Source organism: Apostichopus japonicus, chromosome 19 (genome assembly GCF_037975245.1).
Source record: "Apostichopus japonicus isolate 1M-3 chromosome 19, ASM3797524v1, whole genome shotgun sequence".
In the NCBI taxonomy this organism is placed as follows: Eukaryota; Metazoa; Echinodermata; class Holothuroidea; order Aspidochirotida; family Stichopodidae; genus Apostichopus; species Apostichopus japonicus.
This window is the reverse complement of record NC_092579.1, coordinates 23,005,809-23,027,044: the sequence shown is the minus strand read 5'-3', so window position 1 is coordinate 23,027,044 and position 21,236 is coordinate 23,005,809. Positions and strand designations below refer to the sequence as shown.

General features: G+C 35.1%; 1 protein-coding gene across 1 annotated transcript in view; it reads left to right on the top strand.

Moving 5' to 3' along the window:
- The window catches only part of LOC139960239 (uncharacterized), a 150,678-nt gene that overhangs the window by 46,585 nt on the left and 82,857 nt on the right, over positions 1–21,236 (top strand). The window contains exons 31-61 of the mRNA XM_071958438.1: positions 260–376; positions 2,245–2,361; positions 3,009–3,125; positions 3,462–3,578; positions 4,269–4,385; positions 4,914–5,030; positions 5,743–5,859; positions 6,505–6,621; positions 6,959–7,075; positions 7,789–7,905; positions 8,407–8,523; positions 9,055–9,165; positions 9,783–9,899; positions 12,035–12,151; positions 12,354–12,467; positions 13,184–13,306; positions 13,821–13,937; positions 14,103–14,216; positions 14,655–14,771; positions 14,973–15,086; positions 15,706–15,828; positions 16,372–16,488; positions 16,654–16,767; positions 17,206–17,322; positions 17,524–17,637; positions 18,257–18,379; positions 18,908–19,024; positions 19,189–19,302; positions 19,740–19,856; positions 20,059–20,172; positions 20,888–21,010. Coding sequence (XP_071814539.1) covers positions 260–376; positions 2,245–2,361; positions 3,009–3,125; positions 3,462–3,578; positions 4,269–4,385; positions 4,914–5,030; positions 5,743–5,859; positions 6,505–6,621; positions 6,959–7,075; positions 7,789–7,905; positions 8,407–8,523; positions 9,055–9,165; positions 9,783–9,899; positions 12,035–12,151; positions 12,354–12,467; positions 13,184–13,306; positions 13,821–13,937; positions 14,103–14,216; positions 14,655–14,771; positions 14,973–15,086; positions 15,706–15,828; positions 16,372–16,488; positions 16,654–16,767; positions 17,206–17,322; positions 17,524–17,637; positions 18,257–18,379; positions 18,908–19,024; positions 19,189–19,302; positions 19,740–19,856; positions 20,059–20,172; positions 20,888–21,010 — 3,624 coding nt within the window. The remainder of the gene's footprint in view (positions 1–259; positions 377–2,244; positions 2,362–3,008; positions 3,126–3,461; positions 3,579–4,268; positions 4,386–4,913; positions 5,031–5,742; positions 5,860–6,504; positions 6,622–6,958; positions 7,076–7,788; positions 7,906–8,406; positions 8,524–9,054; positions 9,166–9,782; positions 9,900–12,034; positions 12,152–12,353; positions 12,468–13,183; positions 13,307–13,820; positions 13,938–14,102; positions 14,217–14,654; positions 14,772–14,972; positions 15,087–15,705; positions 15,829–16,371; positions 16,489–16,653; positions 16,768–17,205; positions 17,323–17,523; positions 17,638–18,256; positions 18,380–18,907; positions 19,025–19,188; positions 19,303–19,739; positions 19,857–20,058; positions 20,173–20,887; positions 21,011–21,236) is intronic.

Below are 21,236 nucleotides of genomic sequence, written 5' to 3'. Positions count from 1 at the left end.
TTGAAGTATTGTAACACATCTATCCATCTAAGTAGATAAATTATGTGTATGTGCCTCCATGAGATGTTTAATCAAGCTTACACTTTAAAGAAGAATCTATGATGTCATGCTGTGAACTGCAGGGTCACTCTGTCGGCACTTTTGAGAAAAAGAAATAAGTTGTTTGTACTCTGATATAACATCTTAAATTCTGGAGATGTTTTTGTCAGCCAATTGATGCATCAATAAAGAAGTTTCACCTCTTCATTTGATCTCACAGTTACTAATCCATGTGACCCAGATCCTTGCCTGAATAATGGAAATTGTATCATGCTGAATAGTGAAGTCTTTTTCTGTTCATGTCAAGATGGTTTTACTGGACAAATTTGTGAAATAGGTAAATTGTTTGGAACAGTACATAATCTTTTAGATAAACTATTTGACTACCTCCTTCCCTTATATTTCATTTGAAATGATGCCTTTCCACCAGACAGTCTCACATTTTGGGGAGATGGAAATAATTCTGATTACGATATTATAACATTTTGGACATGCCACCCATTTTCCTTTTTATGACCTAAGAGCGCTCATTGGTAAAGAGAAGAGTATATCTGTGCAGTAGTCAGTTATGTACTTTGGCTTAATCAGTATTGTACACTTTTGTCTAGGAAGACAATCATTTTCATTGTAGGCCAAGGCAAATTTCTAACGGTCTGTGCATTCACAGAGACACCAATCAGCTTTAGTTCTTAACATCAAATTCTAATTGCATTTTAACTTAATACCCTAAATAAGTAAAATGTTACCCTGGTATTGCCCTCCCTTACTTTGGAGATAACTTTGAAGATACTGAAATAAAGCAATACTATTGGTATACCTATGATCCACTCCAAGGGTAGTTTTACTGGCCCAATGATGGTGTTTTATTCACCAAACCTACACATCTCTCCTATACTCTCATGTTTGGACAACCAACTGTGCTGTGTGGACGCTTTCTAGTCACTTCGCCCAACAACCATTTCGCCCAACTGCCATTTCGCCCAACCAGCCTGGTCATTTCGCCCAACCAGCCTGGTCATTTCGCCCAACCAGCATGGTCATTTCGCCCAACCATAATAGTCATTTTGCCCAACCAGCATGGTCATTTCGCCCAACCGTGTTGGTCATTTCGCCCAACCTTATTTTTACTAATATTCAGTCAGAATAATATTACTTTTTCTATTCCACTAGTTCAATTTGATTTTTGGGGGGGTTAGGTTACTTCGTAATAGGTAAATAAAAAAGTGAGGTCCGCTCGATATCGATCGGCGTCTGAGCAGTTATTTCGGGTATAATGGGAGGATTACACTACTTTAGGCGTTTACGCATACAATGGTTATATTATTATACAAACACAGGGGAATCGGTCTTCATAAAAACCTATCAAACCTAACTCCTTAAACACTGATCCATCCTACCGTGACTAACAATTCCCGAACGTTTCCTTATTAAATTAAAAAAAAATATATATAAAACCCGTCCGTAATATGTAGTATTATTTTTAATCAATGTAACCACTTTATCAATGTAACCACATATGTAATCATATATGTAGGCCTAATCAATTTAACCACGACTTCAAGTTTCCTTAATACTCGGTTCGTATCCCGTAACGTTAACAATTCCCGACCGTTTACTATCAAACCTAACCCCTAAAACACTGATCCATCCTCAAGATTTCTTAATATTCGGTTCGTATCCTGTAACATTAAAAATTCCCGAACGTTTCCTTACTAAAGTTATACAAAGTAAAGGACTTCAAGTTTCCTTAATATTACTTAATATTCGAACGTTTACTATCAAACCTAACCCCTAACACACTGATCGATCCTCAAGTTTCCTTAATATTCGGTTCGTATCCTGTAACGTTAACAATTCCCGAACGTTTCCTTTTGAAGTATCATATTTAATCAAGGTTGGGCGAAATGACCAGGCTGGTTGGGCGAAATGACCAGGCTGGTTGGGCGAAATGACCAGGCTGGTTGGGCGAAATGACCAGACTGGTTGGGCGAAATGACCAGGCTGGTTGGGCGAAATGGTAAGGTTGGGCGAAATGGCAGTTGGGCGAAATGGTTGTTGGGCGAAGTGTCCTGCTTCCGTTTGGACAACACAATAGGAACAACTGTTGTCCAAGAGACAAGAAAGAAAACATCTTCAAACTTTTCCCTGTAGTTCATTAAAAATGTGGTAAAAAACTAAATAAAGCTAATACTTTACATTCTATAGTTGTTGATCCATGCAATCCGGATCCTTGTCAGAATGGTGCCATCTGTAACCCAGGTCAAGGGTTGTCATTTTCATGCACATGTCAACCAGGATTCACAGGAGACCTATGTAACATAGGTATGTGGTGTAACACTAAACAACCATTAATCTTCATCCAAATGTATGTCATATTGTTGTAAACTGAGAATGCTGTTCATAGAAGAGTTTATGTAGACTTGTTTGCTGTTTGTTGAATGATAAAGTCAATTTCATGCCATTTCACACCATCTGTGTCTTATATTGAAAGTGTTCTGACGACAGTAAAATTGATCATACTTTTTACTTTCTTGTATTGTATTGCTACTTCAGTGATCCATTAATAGTTTTCATTCATTTCATTGTTACTGTGACAAGCACATTTCATTTATATTTCACCTCTCAGTAGATAAATTGTGTGTATGCCTCCATGAGATAATTTATCAAGCAGTTAAATGGATCATACTATTTCACTTTGTTGTAATCTATTGCTACTTCAGTGATCCATTAATAGTTTTATTCATTTCATTGTTACTGTGACAAGCACATTTCATTTATATTTCACCTCTCAGTAGATAAATTTTGTGTATGCCTCCATGAGATGATTTATCAAGCAGTTAAATGGATCATACTATTTCACTTTGTTGTAATCTATTGCTGCTTCAGTGATCCATTAATGGTTTTATTCATTTCATTATTACTGTGACAAGCACATTTCATTTATATTTTACCTGTACACTCATTTGCAGTCATTGATCCATGTGCAAATAACCCTTGTCAGAATGGTGCTACATGCTTTGCTGGCACAGGAGTCAGTTTTTTCTGCAACTGTGTTGAAGGTTTTACTGGGGCTATTTGTGATGTTGGTTAGTATTATCATCTTGATTCATTCTTACATGCTATCAAGATATGTACCATAGTATTTGCCTTGTACGTGTGCATATTGAAGTATTGTAACACATCTATCCATCTCAGTAGATAAATTATGTGTATATGCCTCCATGAGATGTTTAATGAAGCTTACACTTTAAAGAAGAATCTATGATGTCATGCTTTGAACTGCAGGGTCACTCTGTCGGCACTTTTGAGAAAAAGAAATAAGTTGTTTGTACTCTGATATAACTTCGTCAATTCTGTAGATGTTTTTGTCAGCCAATTCATGCTTCAATAAAGAAGTTCCACCTCTTCATTTGATCTCACAGTTACTAATCCATGTGACCCAGATCCCTGCCTGAATAATGGAAATTGTATCGTGCTGAATAATGAACTCTTTCTCTGTTCATGTCAAGATGGGTTTACTGGACAAAATTGTGAAATAGGTAAATTGTTTGAGACAGTACATAATATTTTAGACAAACTTTTTGACTACCTCCTTCCCTTATATTTCATTTGAAATGATGCCTTTCTGCCAGACAGTTTCACATTTTGGAGATGGAGTTAATTCTGATTACAATATTATAACATTTTGGACATGCCACCCATTTTTCTTTTTAAGACCTAAGATTGTCATAGGTAAAGAGAAGAGAATATCTGTGCAGTAGTCAGTTATGTATTTTGGCTTAATCAGTATTGTACACTTTTGTCTAGGAAGACAATAGGCCAAGGCAAATTTCTAACGGTCTGTGCATCCACAGAGACGACAATCAGCGTTAGTTCTTAACATCAAATTCTAATTGCATTTTGAACTTAATACCCTAAATAAGTAAAATGATAGCCTGGTATTGCCCTCCCTTACTTTGGAATTAACTTTGAAGATACTGAAATAAAGCAATACTATTGGTATACCTATGATCCACTCCAAGGGTAGTTTTACTGGCCCAATGATGGTGTTTTATTCACCAAACGTACACATCTCTCCTATACTCTCATGTTTGGACAACCAAATGTGCTGTTTGGACAACATAAAAGGAAGAACTGTTGTCGAAGAGAAAAGAAAAAATATCTTTTCCCTGTAGTTCATTAAAAATGTGGTAAAAAACTAAATAAAGCTATTACTTTACATTCTATAGTTGTTGATCCATGCAATCCGGATCCTTGTCAGAATTTTGCCATCTGTAACCCAGGTCAAGGGTTGTCATTTTCATGCACATGTCAACCAGGATTCACAGGAGACCTATGTAACATAGGTATGTGGTGTAACACTAAACAGCCATTAATCTTCATCCACATTTATGTCATGTTGTTGTAAACTGAGAATGCTGTTCATAGAAAAGTGTTTATGTAGACTTGTTTGCTGTTTGTTGAATGATAAAGTCACTTTCATGCCATCTAACACCATCTGTCTTATATTGAAAGTGTTCTGACAGTTAAATGGATCATACTATTTCACTTTGTTGTAATCTATTGCTACTTCAGTGATCCACTAATGGTTTTATTCAATTCATTGTTACTGTGACAAGATCATTTCATGTATATTTTACCTCTCAGTATATGAATTGTGTGTATGTGCCTCCATGAGATGTTTAATGAAGCTTACACTTTAAAGAAGAATCTATGATGTCATGCTGTGAACTGCAGGGTCACTCTGTCGGCACTTTTGAAAAAAAGAAATAAGTTGTTTGTATTCTGATATAACTTCTTCAATTCTGTAGATGTTTTTGTCAGCCAATTCATGCTTGTATAAAGAAGTTTCACCTCTTCATTTGATCTCACAGTTACTAATCCATGTGACCCAGATCCTTGCCTGAATAATGGAAATTGTATCATGCTGAATAATGAAGTCTTTTTCTGTTCATGTCAAGATGGTTTTACTGGACAAACTTGTGAAATAGGTAAATTGTTTGGGACAGTACATAATCTTTTAGATAAACTGTTTGACTACCTCCTTCCCTTATATTTCATTTGAAATGATGCCTTTCCGCCAGACAGTTTCACATTTTGTAGATGGAAATAATTCTGATTTCGATATTATAACATTTTGGACATGCCACCCATTTTCATTTTCATGACCTAAGAGCGCTCATTGGTAAGAGAAGAGTATATCTGTGCAGTAGTCAGTTATGTATTTTGGCTTAATCAGTATTGTACACTTTTGTCTAGGAAGACAATCATTTGCAGTGTAGGCCAAGGCCAATTTTTCTAACGGTCTGTGCATCCATATAGACGACAATCAGCTTTAGTTCTTAACATCAAATTCTGGTTGCATTTTCAAGTAATACCCCAAATAAGTAAAATATTACCCTGGTATTGCCCTCCCTTACTTTGGAGATAACATTGAAGATACTGAAATAAAGCAATACTATTGCTATACCTATGATCCACTCCAAGGGTAGTTTTACTGGCCCAATGATGGTGTTTTATACACCAAACCTACACATCTCTCCTATACTCTCATGTTTGGACAACCAACAGTGCTGTTTGGACAACAAAATAGGAACAACTGTTGTCCAAGAGACAAGAAAGAAAATATCTTCAAACTTTTCCCTGTAGTTCATTAAAAATGTGGTAAAAAACTAAATAAAGCTAATACTTTACATTCTATAGTTGTTGATCCATGCAATCCGGATCCTTGTCAGAATTTTGCCATCTGTAACCCAGGTCAAGGGTTGTCATTTTCATGCACATGTCAACCAGGATTCACAGGAGACCTATGTAACATAGGTATGTGGTGTAACACTAAACAACCAATAATCATCATCCACATTTATGTCATGTTGTTGTAAACTGAGAATGCTGTCCATAGAAAAGTGTTTATGTAGACTTGTTTACTGTTTGTTGAATGATAAAGTCAATTTCATTCCATCTAACATCATCTGTCTTATATTGAAAGTGTTCTGACAGTTAAATGGATCATACTTTTTACATTCTTGTATTGTATTGCTACTTCAGTGATCCATTAATAGTTTTCATTCATTTCATTGTTACTGTGACAAGCACAATTCATTTATATTTTACCTCTCAGTAAATAAATTTTGTGTATGCCTCCATTCGATGATTTATCAAGCAGTCAATTGGATCATACTATTTCACTTTGTTGTAATCTATTGCTACTTCAGTGATCCATTAATAGTTTATTCATTTCATTGTTACTGTGACAAGCACATTTCATTTATATTTCACCTCTCAGTAGATATATTGTGTGTATATGCTTCCATGAGATGATTTATCAAGCAGTTAAATGGATCATACTATTTCACTTTGTTGTAATATATTACTACTTCAGTGATCCATTAATAGTTTTATTCATTTCATTATTACTGTGACAAGAACATTTCATTTATATTTTACCTGTACACTCATTTGCAGTCATTGATCCATGTGCAAATAACCCTTGTCAGAATGGTGCTACATGCTTTGCTGGCACAGGAGTCAGTTTTTTCTGCAACTGTGTTGAAGGTTTTACTGGGGATATTTGTGATGTTGGTTAGTATTATCATCTTGATTCATTCTTTACATGCTATCAAGATATGTACCATAGTATTTGCGTTGTACGTGTGCATGTTGAAGTATTGTAACACATCTATCCATCTAAGTAGATAAATTATGTGTATGTGCCTCCATGAGATGTTTAATCAAGCTTACACTTTAAAGAAGAATCTATGATGTCATGCTGTGAACTGCAGGGTCACTCTGTCGGCACTTTTGAGAAAAAGAAATAAGTTGTTTGTACTCTGATATAACATCTTAAATTCTGGAGATGTTTTTGTCAGCCAATTGATGCATCAATAAAGAAGTTTCACCTCTTCATTTGATCTCACAGTTACTAATCCATGTGACCCAGATCCTTGCCTGAATAATGGAAATTGTATCATGCTGAATAGTGAAGTCTTTTTCTGTTCATGTCAAGATGGTTTTACTGGACAAACTTGTGAAATAGGTAAATTGTTTGGGACAGTACATAATCTTTTAGATAAACTATTTGACTACCTCCTTCCCTTATATTTCATTTGAAATGATGCCTTTCCAAAAGACAGTCTCACATTTTGGGGAGATGGAAATAATTCTGATTACGATATTATAACATTTTGGACATGCCACCCATTTTCCTTTTTATGACCTAAGAGCGCTCATTGGTAAAGAGAAGAGTATATCTGTGCAGTAGTCAGTTATGTACTTTGGCTTAATCAGTATTGTACACTTTTGTCTAGGAAGACAATCATTTTCATTGTAGGCCAAGGCAAATTTCTAACGGTCTGTGCATTCACAGAGACACCAATCAGCTTTAGTTCTTAACATCAAATTCTAATTGCATTTTAACTTAATACCCTAAATAAGTAAAATGTTACCCTGGTATTGCCCTCCCTTACTTTGGAGATAACTTTGAAGATACTGAAATATGGCAATACTATTGGTATACCTATGATCCACTCCAAGGGTAGTTTTACTGGCCCAATGATGGTGTTTTATTCACCAAACCTACACATCTCTCCTAAACTCTCATGTTTGGACAACCAACTGTGCTGTTTGGACAACAAAATAGGAACAACTGTTGTCCAAGAGACAAGAAAGAAAATATCTTCAAACTTTTCCCTGTAGTTCATTAAAAATGTGGTAAAAAACTAAATAAAGCTAATACTTTACATTCTATAGTTGTTGATCCATGCAATCCGGATCCTTGTCAGAATGGTGCCATCTGTAACCCAGGTCAAGGGTTGTCATTTTCATGCACATGTCAACCAGGATTCACAGGAGACCTATGTAACATAGGTATGTGGTGTAACACTAAACAGCCATTAATCTTCATCCACATTTATGTCATGTTGTTGTAAACTGAGAATGCTGTTCACAGAAAAGTGTTTATGTAGACTTGTTTGCTGTTTGTTGAATGATAAAGTCAATTTCATGCCATCTAACACCATCTGTCTAATATTGAAAGTGTTCTGACAGTTAAATGGATCATACTTTTTACTTTCTTATATTGTATTGCTACTTCAGTGATACATTAATGGTTTTATTCATTTCATTGTAACTGTGACAAGCACATTTCATTTATATTTTACCTCTCAGTAGATAAATTGTGTGTATGTGCCTCCATGAGATGTTTAATCAAGCTTACACTTTAAAGAAGAATCTATGATGTCATGCTGTGAAATGCAGGGTCACTCTGTCGGCACTTTTGAGAAGAAAAAATAAGTTGTTTCTTCTCTGATATAACTTCTTCAATTCTGGAGAATTCATTTTTTATTTTACCTCCACTCTCATTTGCAGTCATTGATGCATGTGAAAATAACCCTTGTCAGAATGGTGCTACATGCTTTGCTGGCACAGGAGTCAGTTTTTTCTGCAACTGCGTTGAAGGTTTTACTGGTGATATTTGTGATATAGGTTAGTATTATCATCTTGATTCATCTCGATTCATATGATCAACCCAAGGGTAGGTCCACTTGTCCAAAGCTGGTGTTCTATTCACCAATTCATTGGTCGGTAGTATCATCTTGATTCATATGACCTAGGTATGTGAAGGCAAGGAAAGTAATCTGTTTGTAGTGTTGGTCTCTTCTACACTTGGTATGTACACTTGGTTGTGTTTTTTAGGCAGGAGATTCACTGGTTGTGTGTGTCCATGATGGTGAAAAAGTATGCGATAATTTGTTGTATTTTCATGTCCATTTGCCCTCCCTATTCCCTCTTTCTATACTTTGTTTTCATGCGAGTGATCTCACTTCCAGTAGTATATTGACATGTTTGAAAATAGTCCATGCCAAACTGGTACAACCTGTCTTGCTGGGCACATTAACTCACTTATATCTTTCCTTTCCCTTTCTGTCATCCTTTGAAATGTCTTCCATTCTTTAGCTGTAATAACAAATTTTAACAAGTAATTCACCCAACCTTTTCTCTATGTATACTTCACAGTTAACAATTCATGTGATGAATGTGAAAACTTTGTTGATTGCATCAGTCTTACCCCAGTATTTTTCCTTTGTGATTGTCTTCCTGGCTTCAGTGGAGTGGCATGTCAGACAGGTAGTGAAAACAAAGGAGAATAATTCACTAGCAATTAATATTTAGTTTAAGTATAATAAACAGCACTTTATCAAGGGCGTGTGTATGATAGGTTTGTAATTGAGTATGTGTGGTATTGAGACCGTAACATTGTTCTCATTCTGGTAGCTATTATGATATACAACTGTCAAGAACTATTAGACTAACAATTGTGACATATGTAATGGTGGAACATATCACTGCTGTTTATTGTATCCTATATCTAATGATCAATGCAGAAAATTGATAGGATACCATAGGAATGTTGGAAGTAATCCCAAACTGTCACCATAAGTGATTTAGGTTGAAACTTTCCATTTACCTCATAGTCTCATATGTTTATTTTAGTTAACTCCCTGTGCCATATTTACCCTCCCTGGTCGATGTCTTAACTTGGCTATTAAATGTTGACTAATACAAATTTCTTCATTAGACGATGAACCTAAATATCAGTCATAACACATATATATTGGTCATAATATAAATCTTTGCTTTTGTTTCATATTAGCCAGTAGTTACCCTGTTGTCATTCTCACCACCATTTCTTACCTCTCACCCATTTCTTACCTCTCCCCCTTGTCATCCCTTACACATCACAGTCACTGACCCCTGCAATGATCAACCCTGCTTGAATGGTGCTACCTGCATCCCAGAATCTGAGACCAACTTTACTTGTGTTTGTGTTGATGGCTTTGGTGGCAGTAATTGTGACTTAGGTAGTAACTTTTGTAGATGTTATACATACTATCATTTTGCTATAACCATTGCTATAACCAATATTTTGATATTAGTAGATATTCACTGCTACTTTGTTCTAATTTATACTATATCCAGCTGGGCATATGTAGCTGCAGCCAGTGTCATGGTGTTTATTTCCTCAATACACCTTCTATATATATTACTCAGATTAGATTCACTAATAAAACCACTTTTCCAGAGTATAATAAGTCACAGTCAAGAGATGAGGATGTGATACATGTTGCAGCACTCTTTCAATTCCAAGTGACAATCTTTGTCACTCTCTGAATTGAAGAAAAGCGTGGGAAATTTATAATGGAATGATTAACTAAGAGGATATTGAGACAAGAGGAAACAGTACAAACAATAATCCAAAGTCGTTAATCCCTGTGACTCTAGTCCCGGCCTGCAGCTTATTTCATCAAATTGTTAGTTATCAGTTCTAAATATCATCCAAGTAACCATTGTTTCATTCCACGGTCAGTCATTCCATGCAGCCGTGATCCTTGTCTTAATGGAGGGACTTGCTTTGACATTGGTCACACCAATCTCTTGTTTGAACTTGTTTTATTATATCATAATACATAAAATTCCTGTCACAAACAACAATTCAGATGTGATTTATTTACTTTCCATTTTCCCTTTCTTCCCTGGTGATCTGGAGTTAGATAAATAGAACTCAAAATACACCCATGAAGTTGGTTATCTGGATTTAGATAATAGAACTAAAAAAACTGTATTATGAAAGATCATTCCCACCCAGCATTTGTGCATTTCAATGTCCTTTCCTCAGGAAATAGATTACTAGCTTTTAGAGGTTCGAAGCGTTTTACCAACAGTTTTATCCATCTGCAGTGAAGATTTTCAATGCGCATCATAGTCGCTAACTTATTTATCACTCCCTGTATCTTATGTCTTATTTGTTCTGAATTCTGTTTTATTTGAATTAGCGCTCTGTTTATTGTACAAGTATACATTTTATGGTTCATGCCGTACATATTTCTCATCATTCGTACTTTTTTTACATCGTCACTTTTATCGCAATGTTTTTATACCATTGTCGATAGCCTACCGGTATTTATTACTCATGCAATATCACTTTTTATATGTGTTTCATCGTTATGCGTTTCAATTTCATGTCTGTTTTAGAGCTCTTGTGTTTTGAACAATTTCCATTGTATTTTTATGCATGTGGCTGAATAAATCATCTATCTATCTAATACACTCATGAAAGATGGTTATCTGGAGTTGGATATTAGAACTCAAAATACCCCCATGAAAGTTGGTTATCTGGTGTTAGATAATAGAACTCAAAATACACCCATGAGGTTGGTTATCTGGATTTAGATAATAGAACTCAAAATACACCCATGAAAATGGTTGGTTATCTGGAGTTAGATAATAGAACTCAAAATACACCCATGAAGTTGGTTATCTGAAGTTGGATAATAGAACTCAAAATACACCCATGAAAATGGTTATCTGGAGTTGGATAATAGAACTCAAAATACACCCATGAAAATGGTTGGTTATCTGGAGTTAGATAATAGAACTCAAAATACACCCATGAAGTTGGTTATCTGGAGTTGGATAATAGAACTCAAAATACACCCATGAAAATGGTTGGTTATCTGGAGTTAGATAATAGAATTCAAAATACACCCATGAAAGTTGGTTATCTGAAGTTAGATAATAGAACTCAAAATACACCCATGAAAGATGGTTATCTGGATTTGGATAATAGAACTCAAAATACACCCATGAAAGTTGGTTATCTGGAGTTAGATAATAGAACTCAAAATACACCCATGAAAGTTGGTTATCTGGTGTTAGATAAAAGAACTCAAAATACACCCATGAAAGTTGGTTATCTGGAGTTAGATAATAGAACTCAAAATACACCCATGAAAGTTGGTTATCTGGAATTAGATAATAGAACTCAAAATACACTCTAAAAGTTGGTTATCTGAATATCGATAATAGAATTCAACATACACTTCTAACTTGAAACCTCATTAATGAATTCGGTCTCTCTTACTAGTGTGTTAGTATGATAAATACAAAAGTATGTATTATTTTTCTATATTCCATCATGGTATCCATTAATCCACAGTATTGAATCCCTGCGACCCTAATCCCTGTCTAAATGGTGCAGCGTGTTCACCCAGTGTTGGAGTCGAGTTCACATGTACCTGTTTAGATGGCTTCACTGGGGACACCTGTGGAGACGGTAATTTCTATTCTGATTTATGCAAGCTTTTTAACACATCTTTTAGTTTGTGAGTAATTCATTACCTCCTATCTCTATACACCTCTTTATCTTGTTGAAAAACTTTCAGGAATTCCTAGATTTTGATGCATTACTCTTTAACATCATCCTTTTCTTACCTGACTTCATGAAATTAACATTACTTTTTTCATTGTACCATCAGTCATTCCTTGTAGCAGTGATCCTTGTCTGAATGGAGGAACTTGCATTGACCTAGGTCTCACTGGGTTCTTTTGTCAGTGCCCTAGTGGCTTTGCAGGACAAGCTTGTGAAATTGGTACGATATTTGATATCCTCCAAAAATTGTATTTGTCTAGACTTTGTAGAAAATATGCTTAAAAATCGGAAATTTGTAAAATAAAGGTGTCTTTGATTATTAGGAAAATTGTCCCTTTTATATTGCATATCTCTTTTTTACCATTTGTGATGACTCCCTAAAAAGATTTATCATTCTCATTGTTGTAACTACAGTACATATCTGTGAGATAGTAGTCGATTATTTTTGGAAATGAGGCATAAAAAGGCTATCATCCTTATAACATTCATATTTTTAAGTATTGTCACTTGTTTGATGGAATGTAAAGTAGAAGAAAGGAAATCTTGACAGTCATCATGTACCTATTACTAGTTTTGGAACTAATCCAAGTGACCTGATTCCCTGTCATAATGGAACCACTTACTACCCGCTTCATAGACTTCAACTCTACCAGTAACAACTTCAGGTGTAAATGGGAACGTTGTGATAGAGGTAGAAGCAGTCGCTAAAATAAAGTTTCATAAGAGTGTCATAATACTTTGTCGCAATATTCACAATTTGGACACTTTTAGACATTCTAGTTTGGACATGAGGAGAAGGGATAGTCTGTTCTGAATTCATTCAGTCAGTCCATAACTTGTTTCCATTTCCATTATTTCAGAAAATCATTCACAGCATTTGTGAACACCTTTTATTGTTATATAATACTTTGCACTATGTTTAATCTACATTCATAGGACCTTGTGATACTGATCCATGTTTAAATGGGGGCACTTGTGTACCTCTTAACACTCCAATCAATGGACTAAATTTCCTGTGTATTTGTGATGGTGTATTTACCGGACCAACCTGTGAAGAAGGTACATACATTTGTATTTATCATTAATTGGGAGGCCAGGCACACAAGAACACCACACCAGCAAGCCACAACTGTATTTGTTTGAGTTGATCTACTGACCTTTAAGTATAAACCTATAAGTTGATGAAGTATTTGGGAAATATATTTCAGCTGTATAAGTATTTAGGAACAACACAAAACCTTTCTCAGACTGACATTTGTTGATACTTTATTTGCTGATACTGTATTTGTTGATACTGTATTTGTTGATACTTTAAGCTACTAGTAACTTATTTCTACTTAAATATAATAAGACAGCAATTATCACTGTTAAATGAAGTTGCTGACCAATTTCAGACACTCTGTTGAAATGGTTATAGTACCTACATTATTGGCATTCTAGAATAGCATGTCAATACCTAATTATTCATCCAATTTGTGTCCTTTAAGTTGCTATTTATTTTGGAAAGATAAATCTAAAGAAGTATATATTAGATATCCTCAAATATTCCATCAATGTATCCATTAATCCACAGTCATCAGTCCCTGTGACCCTAATCCCTGTCTAAATGGTGCAGCTTGTACATCCACTGTTGGATCCGAGTTCACATGTACCTGTTTAGATGGCTTCACTGGGGACACCTGTGGAGACGGTACTTCCTTGTTTCACTTTTCCTATCATTCATGTCTTTTTTGTATTTGATGTCACTAATATCAACTTAATATTCACTTTACAAGGTTTTAGCACTCCTTAATATTTTTGTATTTTCTCCTTGGTTCCATTCAATTAACATTACATTGTTTCATTGTACCATCAGTCATTCCATGTAGCAGTGATCCTTGTCTGAATGGAGGAACTTGCCTTGACCTAGGTCTCACTGGGTTCATTTGTCAGTGCCCAAGTGGCTTTGGAGGACAAACTTGTGAAACTGGTACGATTTTAGAAATCTCCTTTCAACATTCCTTTTTTGGAGAAACAAAAACTGACAGAATGGTCCTGGCTTTCTCTGAATGTCCATGTTAGGTCACAATCTAATGCTGATGCAAACAGTTGTACATTTGAAGTACCTAGAAGGAATCCAACAGTTAACTGTCTAACTTTAACTCAAAATAAATCCAGTATACTGTACTGATGAAATAGGCAATATTTTTGGAGTTATGGAGAGAATGTTGTCCAATAACTTTTGTAAAACTTTGCTTTGTGAACAAGTACCGGTCATGCATAGTGTTAAATCATCTTTATATATTCATATTCGGTAACTGGTGGTCAATTTACCAACGTTCATAAATTTGTTTCATTGGAAAGATCCTGCTTCCATTTGAAGTAGATTATCATTCTATATTCCATCATTGTGTCCATTAATTCACAGTATTGAATCCCTGCGACCCTAATCCCTGTCTAAATGGTGCAGCTTGTTCACCCAGTGTTGGAGTTGAGTTCACATGTACCTGTTTAGATGGCTTCACTGGGGACACCTGTGGAGATAGTAATTTCTATTCTGATTTATGCAAGCTTTTTAACACATCTTTTAGTTTGTCAGTAATTCATTACCTTCTATCTCTATACAACTCTTATCTTGTTGAAAAACTTTCAGGAATTCCTAGATTTTGATGCATTACACTTTAACATCTTCCTTTTCTTACCTGACTTCATGAAATTAACATTACTTTTTTCATTGTACCATCAGTCATTCCTTGTAGCAGTGACCCTTGTCTGAATGGAGGAACTTGCATTGACCTAGGTCTCAGCGCTTTCTTTTGTCAGTGCCCTAGTGGCTTTACAGGACAAACTTGTGAAATTGGTACGATATATGACATCCTCAGAAACTTGTATTTGTCTAGACTTTGTAGAAAAGATGCTTAACAATCAGAAATTTGTAAAATAAAGGTGTCTTTGATTATTGGGAAAATTGTCCCTTTTATATTGCATATCTCTTTTTTTTACCATTTGTGATGACTCCCTAAAAAGATTTATCGTTCTCATTGTTGTAACTACAGTACATATCTGTGAGATACTAGTCGATTATTTTATTTTTGGAAATGTGGCATAAAAAGGCTAACATCCTTATAACATTCATATTTTTAAATCTTGTCACTTGTTTCATGGAATGTAAAGTAAAAGAAAGGAAATCTTGACAGTCATCATGTACCTATTACTAGTTTTGGAACTAATCCAAGTGACCTGAATCCCTCTCATAATGGAACCACTGAAATAAAGTTTCATAGGAATGTCATAATACTTTGTCGCAATATTCACCATTTGGACAATCCTAGCTTGAACATGAGGAGAAGGGATGTTCTGAACTCATTCAATCCATAACTTGTTTCCATTTCCATTATTTCACAAAATCATCAACAGCATTTGTGAACACCTTTTATTGTTATATAATACTTTACACTATGTTTAATCTTCATTCATAGGACCTTGTGATACTGATCCATGTTTAAATGGGGGCAATTGTCTACCTCTTAACACTCCAATCAATGGACTAAATTTCCTGTGTATTTGTGTTGGTGTATTTACCGGACCAACCTGTGAAGAAGGTACATACATATGTATTTCTTAATTGAAAGGCCAGGCCCACAAGAACACCACACCAGCAAGTCACAACTGTATTTGCTTGAGTTGATCTACTGACCTTGAATTATATCCCCATAAGTTGATGAAGTATTTGGGAAACATATTTCAGCTGTATAAGTATTAAGGAACAACACAAAACCTTTCTCAGACTGACATTTGTTGATTTGTTGATACTGTATTTGTTGATACTGTATTTGTTGATACTGTATTTGTTGATACTGTATTTGTTGATACTTGTTGATACTTTAAGCCACTAGTAACTTATTTCTACTTAAGATAACAAGACAGCAATTATCGCTATTAAATGAAGTTGCTGACCAATTTCGGACATTCTGTTGAAATGGTTATAGTACCGATGTTATCAGCATTCTAGAATAGCATGTAAACACCTAATTATGCATCAATTTTATTTCCTTTAAACTGCTATTTCTTTTGGAATGATAAATCTAAAGAAGTATATATTAGATATCCTCAAATATTCCATCAACGTATCCATTAATCCACAGTCATCAGTCCCTGTGACCCTAATCCCTGTCTAAATGGTGCAGCTTGTACACCCAATGTTGGATCCGAGTTCTCATGTACCTGTTTAGATGGCTTCACTGGTGACCTCTGTGGAGATGGTACTTTCTTGCTTCACTTTTCCTATCATTCATGTCCATTTTGTATTTGATGTCACTAATTTCAACTTAATATTCACTTTACAAGGTTTTAGCAATCCTTAATATTTTTGTATTTTCTCCTTGGTTCCATTCAATTAACATTACATTGTTTCATTGTACCATCAGTCATTCCATGTAGCAGTGATCCTTGTCTGAATGGAGGAACTTGCCTTGACCTAGGTCTCACTGGGTTCATTTGTCAGTGCCCTGGTGGCTTTGCAGGACAAACTTGTGAAACTGGTACGATTTTAGAAATCTCCTTTTAACATTCCCTTTTTGGAGAAACAAAAACTGACAGAATGGTCCTGGCTTTCTCTGAATGTCCATGTTAGGTCACAATCTAATGCTGATGCAAACAGTTGTACATTTGAAGTACCTAGAAGGAATCCAACAGTTAACTGTCTAACTTTAACTCAAAATAAATCCAGTATACTGTACTGATGAAATAGGCAATATTTTTGGAGTTATGGAGAAAATGTTGTCTAATAGCTTTTGTAAAACTTTGCTTTGTGAACAAGTACCGGTCATGCATAATGTTTAATCATCTTTATATATTCATATTCGGTAACTGGTGGTCAATTTACCAACGTTCATAAATTTGTTTCATTGGAAAGATCCTGCTTCCATTTGAAGTAGATTATCATTCTATATTCCATCATTGTGTCCATTAATTCACAGTATTGAATCCCTGCGACCCTAATCCCTGTCTAAATGGTGCAGCTTGTTCACCCAGTGTTGGAGTTGAGTTCACATGTACCTGTTTAGATGGCTTCACTGGGGACACCTGTGGAGATGGTAATTTCTATTCTGATTTATGCAAGCTTTTTAACACATCTTTTAGTTTGTCAGTAATTCATTACCTTCTATCTCTATACAACTCTTATCTTGTTGAAAAACTTTCAGGAATTCCTAGATTTTGATGCATTGCACTTTAACATCTTCCTTTTCTTACCTGACTTCATGAAATTAACATTATATTTTTCATTGTACCATCAGTCATTCCATGTAGCAGTGATCCTTGTCTGAATGGAGGAACTTGCATTGACCTAGGTCTCACTGGGTTCTTTTGTCAGTGCCCTAGTGGCTTTACAGGACAAACTTGTGAAATTGGTACGATATATGATATCCTCAGAAACTTGTATTTGTCTAGACTTTGTAGAAAAGATGCTTAACAATCAGAAATTTGTAAAATAAAGGTGTCTTTGATTATTGGGAAAATTGTCCCTTTTATATTGCATATCTCTTTTTTTTACCATTTGTGATGACTCCCTAAAAAGATTTATCGTTCTCATTGTTGTAACTACAGTACATATCTGTGAGATACTAGTCGATTATTTTATTTTTGGAAATGTGGCATAAAAAGGCTAACATCCTTATAACATTCATATTTTTAAATCTTGTCACTTGTTTCATGGAATGTAAAGTAAAAGAAAGGAAATCTTGACAGTCATCATGTACCTATTACTAGTTTTGGAACTAATCCAAGTGACCTGAATCCCTCTCATAATGGAACCACTGAAATAAAGTTTCATAGGAATGTCATAATACTTTGTCGCAATATTCACCATTTGGACAATCCTAGCTTGAACATGAGGAGAAGGGATGTTCTGAACTCATTCAATCCATAACTTGTTTCCATTTCCATTATTTCACAAAATCATCAACAGCATTTGTGAACACCTTTTATTGTTATATAATACTTTACACTATGTTTAATCTTCATTCATAGGACCTTGTGATACTGATCCATGTTTAAATGGGGGCAATTGTCTACCTCTTAACACTCCAATCAATGGACTAAATTTCCTGTGTATTTGTGTTGGTGTATTTACCGGACCAACCTGTGAAGAAGGTACATACATATGTATTTCTTAATTGAAAGGCCAGGCCCACAAGAACACCACACCAGCAAGTCACAACTGTATTTGCTTGAGTTGATCTACTGACCTTTAATTCTATCCCCATAAGTTGATGAAGTATTTGGGAAACATATTTCAGCTGTATAAGTATTAAGGAACAACACAAAACCTTTCTCAGACTGACATTTGTTGATTTGTTGATACTGTATTTGTTGATACTGTATTTGTTGATACTGTATTTGTTGATACTTGTTGATACTTTAAGCCACTAGTAACTTATTTCTACTTAAGATAACAAGACAGCAATTATCGCTATTAAATGAAGTTGCTGACCAATTTCGGACATTCTGTTGAAATGGTTATAGTACCGATGTTATCAGCATTCTAGAATAGCATGTAAACACCTAATTATGCATCAATTTTATTTCCTTTAAACTGCTATTTCTTTTGGAATGATAAATCTAAAGAAGTATATATTAGATATCCTCAAATATTCCATCAACGTATCCATTAATCCACAGTCATCATTCCCTGTGACCCTAATCCCTGTCTAAATGGTGCAGCTTGTACACCCATTGTTGGATCCGAGTTCTCATGTACCTGTTTAGATGGCTTCACTGGTGACCTCTGTGGAGATGGTACTTTCTTGTTTCACTTTTCCTATCATTCATGTCTTTTTGTATTTGATGTCACTAATTTCAACTTAATATGCACTTTACAAGGTTTAAGCACTCCTTAATATTTTTGTATTTTCTCCTTGGTTCCATTCAATTAACATTACATTGTTTCATTGTACCATCAGTCATTCCATGTAGCAGTGATCCTTGTCTGAATGGAGGAACTTGCCTTGACCTAGGTCTCACTGGGTTCATTTGTCAGTGCCCTGGTGGCTTTGCAGGACAAACTTGTGAAACTGGTACGATTTTAGAAATCTCCTTTTAACATTCCCTTTTTGGAGAAACAAAAACTGACAGAATGGTCCTGGCTTTCTCTGAATGTCCATGTTAGGTCACAATCTAATGCTGATGCAAACAGTTGTACATTTGAAGTACCTAGAAGGAATCCAACAGTTAACTGTCTAACTTTAACTCAAAATAAATCCAGTATACTGTACTGATGAAATAGGCAATATTTTTGGAGTTATGGAGAAAATGTTGTCTAATAGCTTTTGTAAAACTTTGTTTGTGAACAAGTACCGGTCATGCATAATGTTTAATCATCTTTATATATTCATATTCGGTAACTGGTGGTCAATTTACCAACGTTCATAAATTTGTTTCATTGGAAAGATCCTGCTTCCATTTGAAGTAGATTATCATTCTATATTCCATCATTGTGTCCATTAATTCACAGTACTGAATCCCTGCGACCCTAATCCCTGTCTAAATGGTGCAGGGTGTACACCCAGTGTTGGAGTCGAGTTCACATGTACCTGTTTAGATGGTTTCACTGGGGACACCTGTGGAGATGGTAATTTTTATTCTAATTAATGCAAGCTTTTTAACACATCTTTTAGTTTGTGAGTAATTCATTACCTTCTTTTTCTATACACCTCTTTATCTTGTTGAAAAACTTTCAGGAATTCCTAGATTTTGATGCATTACACTTTAACATCTTCCTTTTCTTACCTGACTAAATGAAATTAACATTACATTTTTCATTGTACCATCAGTCATTCCATGTAGCAGTGATCCTTGTCTGAATGGAGGGACTTGCATTGACCTAGGTCTCATCGCTTTCTTTTGTCAGTGCCCTAGTGGCTTTACAGGACAAACTTGTGAAATTGGTACGATAATTGGTATCTTCCGAAAACTGTATTTGTCTAGACTTTGTAGAAAAGACGCTTAACAATCGGAAATTTGGAAAATAAGGTGTCTTTGATTATTGGGAAAATTGTCCCTATTATGTTGCATATATCTTTTTTACCATTTGTGATGACTCCCTAGAAAGATTTATCATTCTCATTGTTGTAACTACAGTACATATCTGTGAGATAGTAGTCGATTATTTTATTTTTGGAAGTAAGGCATAAAAAGGCCAACATCCTTATAACATTCATATTTTTAAATATTGTCACTTGTTTCATGGAATGTAAAGTAAAAGAAAGGAAATCTTGACAGTCATCATGTACCTATTACTAGTTTTGGAACTAATCCAAGTGACCTAATTCCCTGTCATAATGGAACCACTTGCTACCCTCTTCATAGACTTCAACTCTACCAGTAACAGTTTCAGACGGAAATAGGAAATTTGTGATAGAGTAGAAAGAGTCACTGAAATAAAGTTTCAAGGGAGTGGCATAATAGTTTGTCACAATATTCACAATTTGGACACTTTTAGACATTCTAGTTTGGACATGAGGAGAAGGGATGTTCTGTTCTGAATTCATTCAATCCATAACTTGTTTTCATTTCCATTATTTCAGAAAATCATCAACAGCATTTGTGAACACCTTTTATTGTTATATAATACTTTGCACTATGTTTAATCTTCATTCATAGGACCTTGTGATACTGATCCATGTTTAAATGGGGGCACTTGTGTACCTAATAACACTCCAATCAATGGACTAAATTTCCTGTGTATTTGTGATGGTGTATTTACCGGACCAACCTGTGAAGAAGGTACATACATATGTATTTCTTATCATTAATTGAAAGGCCAGGCCCACAAGAACACCACACCAGCAAGTCACAACTGTATTTAATTTAATTGATCAACTGACCTTTAAGTTACACTGTATAAGCTGAGGAAGATTTTTTGTAAGACATATTTTGGCTACAGTATGTAAGTATTAAGGAACAACACAAACCTTTTTGAGACTGACATTAACTCATTACTTGATGATTT